General features: G+C 46.0%; 1 protein-coding gene across 1 annotated transcript; it reads left to right on the top strand.

The window, feature by feature from the left end:
• Positions 1-712: 712 nt before the first annotated feature.
• Positions 713-1,339, top strand: LOC141026052 (uncharacterized). The gene has a single exon (XM_073502001.1). It carries the CDS (start codon positions 713-715, stop codon positions 1,337-1,339), a length of 627 nt encoding a protein of 208 aa, XP_073358102.1.
• Positions 1,340-11,532: the final 10,193 nt, after the last annotated feature.

Here is an 11,532-nt window from a genome sequence, read left to right as displayed (position 1 = left end):
TCGCCCGGCACACCCCTAGGGTGGCCACAATGCACTCCCTGCAGCTCGTTGGTCACCTCCCAGGTGTGCCACCTGCGGATCACTAAAGCTGGTGGGAGCGGCGCTCCGGGTCAGCTGTTCGCTAGCGCCGCGCCGTTTGTGCTGGGGAAAGCCCCTGCTCGCGCCAAGACGCTGAAGCACACAAGACCTGCCGCAACCCCGTCTCGCTAGAGTGCTCGCCAAGCTAGCAACCCATCCAGCGTCTCGGTCAGCCAGAGGGCCACGCTGCGCATCGTTCATGGCCTTGGCATCCTGGGACCAAAGGAGACCATGACGGCCAAGGCGGGAGAGGCGCTGATCCGCTGTTTTGACGAGCCGCTCTCCGACTCTGACATCAAGGCCATCGCCAAGCTCACCAACCTCGATGTTGCGGCTCTGAGGATCGCTGGGGCATACATGGACCAGACGGAGAGGCCTCTCAGGCCATCGCCTCCCCATGTTAGCGCTCCCTAGTAGTTTTAGCCTCCGGCGACCCCCAGCGATCGGCTGGGTAGAGTTAGGTCCATCTATGTGTTGTAACAGTCTAGGAATCTCTTGCAGTAGAGGCGTACTCGATTGCCGGCGAAATGTGGGGCCTATTGGTGGTCGCCGGCGACCCCCCCCGGACCGATGGTGGTGTACTTGTGTTTCTTTTCAAGTAGAAGTAGTTGTCGGAGCAATCACCTATTTCCCCATGATTGACACAAACTGCCCAATTATGAGCTGGAACGTACGAGGGCTCAACTCACCGGCCTGGCGAGCAGTAGTGAACGAGACGGCGGAGACACACAAGCTCGCTCTTCTCTGTCTCCAAGAGACAAAGATCGGTGAATGGAGCAGATCATTAGTAAGGGAGGTGTGCGGAGCTAGACTAGCTGACTGTGTCGTCCTCCCGGCCACGGGCACTAGGGGAGGTGCGGCGATCTTCTGGGACAGGAGCCGCGTAGAGGTGCAATCCCACACCATTGGACGCTTCTCCATCACAGCCAAGATCACTCTCGCAGCATCAACGACATCATTCTGGATGACGACAGTGTATGGGCCTGTCGACGACGGGAGGAAAGACGATTTCCTTGCCGAGCTAGCACGAACATCGCCGGCCCCAAGCGACCCCTGGCTCATCAACGACGACTTCAACCTAATATACAAAGCACGAGATAAGAACAACAACAATATAAATCATAGGATCATGGGCAAGTTTCGGGCTGCGATCGACATAGCGGGGCTCGAGGAGATCAAATGCAAAAATAGAAAGTTCACGTGGAGCAACGAACGCGCGTCTCCAACCCTAGTTAGCATAGACAAGTTCTTCCGCAATTGAGCTTGGAACTCCATGTTCCCGTCCTACCTCCTTCATGCAGCGTCTACATCGTGCTCCGACCATTGCCCTTTGCTGCTGTCGGAAGCTGCCGCGCCTCACCGCGCGGCCCGTTTCCGCTTTGAGTATTTCTGGCCGCGCTTCCCTCGGTTCCACATCACGATCCAGTGTGCGTGGGATCGTCTGGTCGCCTCCAGCTGCGCTTTACAGCGTCTCAACATAAAGCTTGCTAGAGCGGCTAAAGACCTAAAGATTTGGGCAAAGGGTCTCTTCAGCGAGACAAGGCTCCAAATGCACATTGCAAACGAGATCATCCTGCGTCTCGACATCGCCCAGGAGAGCAAGCAATTGTCGCACGGCGAGATCCAGCTGCGGAAACAGCTCAAGCTACGCATCCTCGGCCTCGCAGCGATCAACAGAGCTCGGAAGCGGCAAGCGTGGCGCGTCACCTGGCTCCGCGCGGGCGATGCCAAGATGGCATTTTTTTCAGGCAAAGATCAACTCCAGGCGTCAGAAGAACTTCATCCATGCCCTCTATGCCCGTGACTCCATTGCCACCTCCCACGGCGACAAGGAACGGATCATACATGAGCACTTCAAGTCCACGCTGGGGACGATGACGCCTCGTAACTGCACCATTGATTGGGACTCCATCCACTTGTCGACCCTGCCCGCGGCCGGCCTCGATAACCCATTCACCGAGGAGGAGGTTTGGGCGGCGATCTACAAATTGTTGGGGAACGCAGTAATTTCAAAAATTTGCCTACGATCACGAAGATCTATCTAGGTGATGCATAGCAACGAGCAGGGAGAGTGTGTCCACGTACCCTCGTAGACCGAAAGCGGAAGCATTATATCAACGCGGTTGATGTAGTCGTACGTCTTCACAATCCGACCGATCTTAGTACCGAACGTACGGCACCTCCGTGTTCAGCACACGTTCATCTCGATGACGTCCCTCGTACTCTTGATCCAGTTGAGGCCGAGGGAGAGTTCCGTCAGCACGACGGCGTGGTGATGGTGATGATGAAGTTACCGGCGCAGGGCTTCTCCTAAGCACTATGACGATATGATCGAGGTGTGTTTCTGTGGAGGGGGCACCGCACACGGCTAACAGAAACTTTTTTGTGTGTCTTTGGGGTGCCCCCTCGCCACGTATATAAAGGAGGGGAGGGAAGAGGTGGCCGGCCCAAGGGAGGCGCGCCAGGTGTGGGGAATCCTACTAGGACTCCCCAGTCCATGTAGGATTCCCCTCCTCTTTCCTATTCGGAGTAGGAGAGAAGGAAAGAGAGGGAGAGGGAGAAGGAAAGGGGGCCCGCGCCCCCACCCCTTGTCCAATTCGGTTTGGGCAGGGGCAGGCGCGCGCCACCTCTTGGCCCTTCTCCCCTCTCTCCACTAAAGCCCAATAAGGCCCATTACTTCTCCCGGCGAATTCCCGTAACTCCGTGGTACTCCAAAAAATACCCAAATCACTCGGAACCTTTCCGATGTCAGAATATAGCCTTCCGATATATCGATCTTTATGTCTCGACCATTTTGAGACTCCTTGTCATGTCCGTGATCTCATCCGGGACTCCGAACAACCTTCGGTACATCAAATCACATAACTCATAATACAAATCGTCATCGAACGTTAAGCGTGCGGACCCTATGGGTTCGAGAACTATGTAGACATGAGCAAGACACATCTCCGGTCAATAACCAATAGCGGAACTTGCATGCTCATATTGGCTCCTACATATTCTATGAAGATCTTTATCGGTCAAACCGCATAACAACATACGTTGCTCCCTTTGTCATCGGTATGCTACTTGCCCGAGATTTGGTCGTCGGTATCCTCATACCTAGTTCAATCTCGTTACCGGCAAGTCTCTTTACTCGTTCCGTAATGCATTATCCCGCAACTAACTCATTAGTCACAATGCTTGCAAGGCTTATAGTGATGTGCATTACCGAGAGGGCCCAGGGATACCTCTCCGATACACGGAGTGACAAATCCTAATCTCGATCTATGCCAACTCAACAAATATCTTCGGAGACACCTGTAGAGCATCTTTATAATCACCCAGTTACATTGTGACGTTTGATAGCACACAAAGTGTTCCTCCGGTATTCGGGAGTTGCATAATCTCATAGTCAGAGGAACATGTATAAGTCATGAAGAAAGCAATAGCAATAGAACTAAACGATCATTATGCTAAGCTAACGGATGGGTCCTGTCCATCACATCATTCTCCTAATGATGTGATCCCGTTCATCAAATGACAACACATGTCTATGGTTAGGAAACATAACCATCTTTGATAAACGAGCTAGTCAAGTAGAGGCATACTAGGGACACTTGTTTTGTCCATCTATTCACACATGTACTAAGTTTCTGGTTAATACAATTCTAGCACGAATAAGAAACATTTATCATGTAATAATGAAATAAATAATAACTTTATTATTGCCTCTAGGGCATATTTCCTTCACAAATCTTCGCAGGAGAAATCCCCAGGGCCGGACGGCTTCATGTAAGTGCATCTAGTGCCCCTTAGTGATTTTGGTGTATTGAAGACTTGTAGGTTAAGGGACTAATGTGTTTGTGAGTGTACACATGTCTATAAGTCTATGAGGAGTTTGATACTTACAGAGAAAGTCGACCCCTAAAAATGAATGCCTTCGACTGAAGACTTTGGATTTCTGAAGACTTTCTGAAGACTTTGAAAGTGAAGAAATTGGTGTGACCTTGAAGACTTGGATTTCATGCGAGGATCATGAAGCGTGAAGACTTTTGTTTTCGTAGTTTCATTTTCTCTTTCTTGAGTCATAGGAAACACCGTACTGTTAAAGGGGGTCGAGGAAATACTAAGGAAAAATTTCCCAGTGATGCTCATCTCAAAATCCTACACCTACCAATCCCTTCGAGTGAAGCCATTGGAAATCTCATACAGCTCAGTCAATTTCTTCAGTGACAGAGACGAAGTTCTTCTGGTCTCTGAGGAATTTGTTCTGACTGAGGAGTTAGGAATTCGCCAGTGCGGATTGCCTACAAGTGAGGAACATGATAGCCCTGAGGAATTTGATAGTCAAATTTCCGACCGTTGCCGTGCTATGCGCCAACTGTCCCAAAATATCTACCCACCTAATGGTCATATCATTGAAGGGCATTTATGTCTTATCATGTCGGGCTGCTCCCTAGGCTACAAAAATAGCCGCCCCCTACAACCACTAGCTGGTTGGCTGCTCCGAGAGAAACTGACACTTGTCAATTGAGAGCATCCCATCCTCCGAGGACTTTGAGCGAAAATCATCAAGTGAGGAAAACACAAACCCAAACACCTACAAACCCAAAGTGATTGAGCATCACTGAAGAGATTGATCATGCGTGGATCCGACGCTTGTTACCTTTGAAGAATGTGCATATTCTAGATGGTTAGGCGTCATGGTCTAGAGCATCCAAGAGGAAATTGTGGACCGCCGAGTGACCAAGTTTGTGAAGGTTTGGAAGTCACCTGAAGACTTACCACGAGTGATTGGGCGAGGTCTGTGTGACCTTAGCTCAAGGAGAGTATGGTGAGGACTGTGTGTCCGGGACTGTGTGTCCTCAGGTTTAAATACCTAGCCGCTCCAACCAGACGTACAACGGTCACAGCAGTTGGAACTGGTCTACCAAATCTTTGTCTTCACCAAGCCTACTGGTTCTATTTCCTCAACTCTTTCATTTCCTCATTACTGTGTTGTGTGCTTGTTCATATCTGTTCGAAGACTTTGACTGAAGACTTTCTCAATTTCCTCAGTTCAATTTATTCAGTTTGTTTGTCTTCATCCTATTTATCCTGTGTTTACCCTTTCTGTACTCTGTGCATGTTTTCATTTCATCATGATGACCATGCTTATGTTCTGTTATGTTTACATTTGAGTACTTATTCCGCTGCAAGTAGTTCTTCGCTAAGGAATTTCCTCACCCTGAAATTCCTTAGTGAAGAATTCATAAAAATCGCCTATTCACCCCCCTCTAGTCGACTTAACGCACTTTCAATTGGTATCAGAGCAAGGTACTCCCTTGTTCTGTGTGATTTTGGTTTAACTGCCTGGAGTTTTAGTTATGTCGACCACCGGTATGATCAAGGTCTCTGCTGGGTATCCTACCTTCGATGGGACGAACTACCCCTACTGGAAGAATAAGATGCGAATGCATCTTGAGGCAATTGACAACGATCTCTGGTATGTTGTGGAAAATGGTGTTCCCTCTGTCACACCTTCTGTGAATACTGCTAATGTGAAGAGATTCAAGCAACTCGATTCCCAAGCGAAGAACATCATATGTGGCCATCTGAGTAAAGGGCAGTATGGCAGAGTGAGTGCTTTGGAAACTGCTAAGCTTATCTGGGATAGGTTGCTAAAGTAAATGAAGGAGTCTCGACACAACGTGACTCTCGAGTTGACGTTCTTCGCAATCTCTTCAACCGCTTCAAAAGACTCGACAATGAAAATGTCCAGCAAACCTTCGATCGCCTCACTAAAATCTCAAATGAGCTTCAAGCACTTGGTGCCACTGACATCACCGACCATGAGGTGGTGAAGAAATTGCTGAGATAGCTTGATTCCTCATTTGACACTCTGGCACTGATGATACAAGAATGTGGAGATTACAAGTCACTTGATCCCGCTGATATCCTCGAGAGGCTAAACACTCACGAGTTCCAGCTTGCTGAGAAGAGAGATCTCTATGGTTCGAGCTATGGCAGATCACGCGCCCTGAAGGCCAAGGCAGTCTCTGAATTTGAAGGTGAAGATTCTGGTAGCAGCCTTGGTGATCCTGAAGAACTGAGCCAGGAGCTAGCATTGCTCATGAAGAAAGTTCAGAAGTTCTCAAGGCGTGGTCGTTTTGGAAAATCCTCAAGGAGTGATGATTCCTCATCTCGTGACTACAAGAAGAGGTTATGCCACAAATGCAAGAAACCTGGTCACTACATTCAAGACTGTCCTCAGTGGGAAAAGGAATCAAAGAAGAAGAAATGCAAGGATTACAGTTCTGATGACTCAAAGAAGAAGAAGAAATCTTCAAAGTCTTCATCATCAAAATCCTCGAAGTCTTCATCTCACAAGAAGAGCAGCTCTAAGAAGGCTCGGGCATTCATTGGCAAGGAAATGGACTCTGAAGCTGAATCTGAGGAACATGAGGAAGAGGAGGCATATGAGGAGTCAGAATCTGGTGTGGCGAGCCTAGCCCTCGCTACTGCGTTTGTCAGCAAGTCCATCTTCAACACTGAAGAAAATGGCTTCTACAACAAGGCTGATGACGACGATGATGACTACGCTCCCACCTATTGCTTCATGGCAAAGGGTGCCAAGGTACTCAAGTATCCCTCCTCTGAATCAAGTGAGGATGAATCTGATGAAAACCTCAAGCCTAGCTACTCTAAACTTGCTAAGATTGCTGTGAAACAACAAAAGGCTTTTGAAAAGGTTCAAAACATGCTAGACAAAAGTGATGATATGTTGGGTGAAGAAATGGATCGCACTAAAACCTTGACTGAAAATCTTCAGAGACTTCAGTCTAAGTTTGAGAACCTTCAAAGTCATCATAACGCTCTCTTATCTGATCATGAGAAGCTTTCTTATGAATTTCTTCAAAGAAAGCAAGATCTTAAAAAGCTAAGGGTTAGTTATGAAGATCTTCAGAAGGAGCGTGATTCATTACTAGCTCAACAAATCAGCGCTACTCAGGAAGAATTTATTCCTCCATGTTTGAAGTGCATTGAACGTGAATCTGCTAATTCTTCACCTGAATGTTCAAATGCATCTAATGTTACAAATTCTTCACCTTCCTGTGCTATCACTAATTCCTCATCTGAGGACATTGCTAGTATCACTGATGATGCAGGGATGAAGGAATTGTATATGACAGGCATGTACAAAAGTCTCAAAGGGCATCAGGCTCTTTGTGATGTGCTTAAAAAGCAGATCCTCAACAGGAACCCTAGGAAAGAGGGTATTGCCTTTGAGAGGAAACTCAATGCAGATGGGACATACTGGAAGCCTGAGCAGTATCCCAAAACCTCATGGGTTGCTGCAAAGGGACCTCCAATAGATCCATCTACTTTATCTGGCTTTACATGTGAATCTCCTCATTCTTCTGATGAGTCATTTGACTCCAACTATAAACTGTTCAAAAATAAGAATGGTGAAGTATTTGCTAGATATGTTGGCACTAACTACAGGAACGGTTCCCCTATGAAGGAAATCTGGGTTCCCAAAAGGTTCCTTGAAAATCTTCAGGTGAATGTCATCATGACACCACCTGTGAAGAATAGGAACCCCAGATCAAATTCTTCATATGGACCAAATTCTTCATATGGATCCAAGTCCTCATACGGACCAAATTCCTCAAAAGGATCAAAGTCCTCATATGAACATCATCGTGCTAACACTTCTGTTTCGCAGGGAAGATTTAAGGGCTATGAATATGAGCATTATTCTTCTAACCATTATGTTCATAAGTCCTCGAAGAACTTCTCTGCTTACTCATATGCTTACCTAACTCCTCTTATGTGAAACAAAGTGGGACGGCTTCTATGCCATATTTCTCTTATGGAGCTCGTAGAATGATGAACTCTTTGCCACCCCTTCAGATGTGGGTGGTGAAGAAAAAGAACTAATCTCTTATGCAGGGTCAGGTCTCCAGACGTGCTTAAACGTCTGAAGAATTTGCTGGAGACCTGAAAATTGCCTGAAAGGACGCAGGCTAATCATGAAGAAATGAATCTTCATTTCTCACGTCCTCCTACTGCTTTATCTATTCTATTGCTTGATGAAATTGATGCCATATTCTTCACTGATGAAGTATATGAGTTTGTAAGTTGCACTAATTCATCTACAGGATGATCTACCCAAAGCCACTGAGTGGGTTCTCGATAGTGGATGTACGAATCACATGACTGGTGACAACAATCTATTGATGGATGTTCCCTTATCTCCATCGCATCTGAAGCATATCATCTTCGCTGACAAAGGCAAAAGCAAGGTATTGGGTCTAGGTAAGGTTGCGATCTCAAAGGATCGACACATGGACAAAGTCATGCTTGTCGAGTCCTTAGGATACAACCTCATGTCAGTCTCAATGCTTTGTGATCTTGATATGGTTGTTATCTTTGGAAAGTATCGTTGCGTTGTGATCATGGAAGCTGACAATTCCAAAGTCTTCGAAGGCTTTAGGAGAGGAGATCTGTATATTGTTGATTTCTCTACAGGACCACAACTAGCTATCTGTTTACTTGCAAAAGCTTCAGAAGGCTGGCTATCGCATCGACGACTAGGTCATGCTGGCATGAGGAACTTGCACACGCTCGCGAAGAAGAAGCATGTCATTAGCATTGAGAATGTCAAATTCCTCAAGGATCACTTGTGCAGAGCCTGTGAAGCTGGAAAATGACCAAGGCCAAGCATCCAGCGAAGACTATCATGACTACCACTCGACCATTTGAATTGCTTCACATGGATCTCTTTGGTCCTAACCATTACTCTGCATTCACTAAGGAAGCATCTCTATATGGCTTTGTTATTGTTGATGATTACTCTCGTTACACATGGGTGCATATTCTCACTTACAAACGTGAAGTGCAGGAAGTCTTCACACGATTTTCCTCGAGGGCTTCAACCAACTTTGGTGGGAAGATCAAGCACATCAGAAGTGACAATGGAACTGAGTTCAAGAATACTGGTCTTGATGACTATCTTGATGAACTTGGTATTACTCATGAGTTATCTGCTCCTTATACTCCTCAGCAGAATGGCGTCGTGGAGCGCAAGAACAGGACTCTTGTTGAGATGGCTCGCACTATGCTTGATGAATACAAGACGCCTCGTCATTTCTGGATTGAGGCAATTGATACTGCGTGCCACATCATCAGCAGGGTATATCTTCACAAATTCTTCAAGAAGACTGCATATGAACTCCTCACTGACAAGAAACCCAATGTCAGTTATTTCAAAGTCTTCGGTGCTAAATGTTGGATTAGAGATCCTCATCACAATTCTAAATTTGCACTGAAAGCACATGAAGGTTTTATGCTTGGTTACGGAAATGACTCGCACACCTACAGGGTCTTCAACAACGTTCACCACAAAGTTATTGAAACTGTAGATGTGCGGTTCGATGAAACTAATGGCTCACAAAGAGAGCACCTACCTCCTGTGCTAGATGAAAAATCACCTGAGGAATCCATCAAGTTTAAGGCTACTAAGGATGTCATTCCTACCGAAGAATCTGCTGAAGAAGCCATTCCAGAACGTGAAGAACATCATGTTGATGCACCTGAGGAAAATGGTGCTGAAGAAAATGCTGATCAAATTCCTCAACGACAACCAGCTCATCCTCGCGTTGCAAATGAAGTGCAGATTGAGAAAATCATCAGCGACATCAACATACCAGGTCCTCTCACACGCTCAAGAGCTTCACATTTGTCTAACTTTTGTGGGCACTTCGCTTTCGTCTCTATCACAGAGCCCACTAAGGTAGATGAAGCATTTCTGGAGCCTGAGTGGATTCAAGCTATGCAAGAGGAATTACATCAATTCGAGCTCAACAACGTCTGGGAACTGGTCAAACGTCCAGATCCTCGCAAGCACAATATCATTGGCACAAAGTGGATCTACCGCAACAAGCAAGATGAAAATGGCCTTGTGGTGAGGAATAAGGCATGGCTTGTAGCTCAAGGCTACACACAGGTTGAAGGAATTGATTTCGATGAAACCTTTGCACCTGTTGCTAGACTTGAGGCAATTCGCATATTACTTGCTTATGCTAACCATCATAATATCATCTTATATCAAATGGATGTGAAAAGTGCATTCCTCAATGGTAAGCTTGAGGAAGAAGTATATGTTGCTCAACCCCCAGGTTTTGAAGATCCAAAGCATCCTGACAAAGTCTTCAGACTCAATAAGGCCCTCTATGGCCTCAAGCAGGCCCCTCGGGCGTGGTATGATACTTTGAAGGAACTCCTCATGAAGAAAGGCTTCAAACCCGGTTCACTTGACCCAACTCTTTTCACTAAATCTTATGATGGTGAATTGTTTGTGTGCCAAATATATGTTGATGATATCATTTTTGGCTGTACTGACCAACGTTACAGTGATGAATTTGCATATATGATGAGTGAAGAATATCAAATGTCTATGATGGGAGAATTGAAATTCTTCTTGGGTCTTCAAATTCGTCAATAGCGCAATGGCATATTCATATCTTAGGAGAAATACCTCAAGGATTTACCGAGGAAATTCGGCATGCAAGATTGCAAAGGCGTCAAAATCCCTATGCCCACAAATGGCCATCTATGCACTGATGAAAATGGTATTGACTTTGATCAAAAGGTATACCGCTCCATGATTGGTTCTTTATTGTATTTATGTGCATCTAGGCCAGATATTATGCTTAGTGTTTGCATGTGTGCCTGATTTCAAGATACACCGAAGGAATCACACCATAAGGTTGTGAAGCATATTCTTCGATATCTAGCTCACACACCAACACTTGGATTATGGTATCCCAAGGGCTCGGCTTTTGATCTCATTGGATATTCAGACTCTGACTATGCTGGTGATCATGTGGACCGCAAGTCAACATCAGGCACATGCCATTCTTCGGACGATCCTTGGTCTGTTGGTCCTCGAAGAAACAGAACTGCGTATCACTGTCTACTGCTGAAGCTGAGTACATTGCTGCTGGTTCTTGATGTGCTCAATTGCTATGGATGAAGTAAACCCTCAAGGACTACGGTGTCAACATGAGGATGTACCTCTCTATTGTGACAATGAGCGTGCCATCAAGATTGCTCATAACCCAGTTCAGCACTCGAAGACAAAGCACATTCAGATTCATCATCATTTTCTTCGTGATCATGTGTTGAAGGGCGACATCTCTATTGAGCATGTGAAGACTGAAGAACAGCTAGCTGATATCTTCACAAAGCCCTTGGATGAGAAGAGATTTAGCAAGTTGCGGTGTGAGCTAAATATCCTTGAATCTTCAAATGTCCTTTGAAAAGGACACGCATCCTAACACTTATGCAAAATTGATGACTTAGATGTGAACACACGAAGAAACGTTTTTCTTCAATCAATGAAGACTAACACTCTAAGTGTGAAGAAATTAACGAAGAATTTGATTCTTAGAACCCTACAACAATTGTACGTGGTGTCTGAAATCA

This window comes from Aegilops tauschii, chromosome 6 (assembly GCF_002575655.3).
Source record: "Aegilops tauschii subsp. strangulata cultivar AL8/78 chromosome 6, Aet v6.0, whole genome shotgun sequence".
Classification (NCBI taxonomy): domain Eukaryota; kingdom Viridiplantae; phylum Streptophyta; class Magnoliopsida; order Poales; family Poaceae; genus Aegilops; species Aegilops tauschii.
This window is presented reverse-complemented; position numbering and strand designations above follow the sequence as displayed.

Excerpts from the sequence above, each read along its gene's own strand:
- LOC141026052 (XM_073502001.1), top strand. The coding sequence starts at position 713 with ATGATTGACACAAACTGCCCAATTATGAGCTGGAACGTACGAGGGCTC.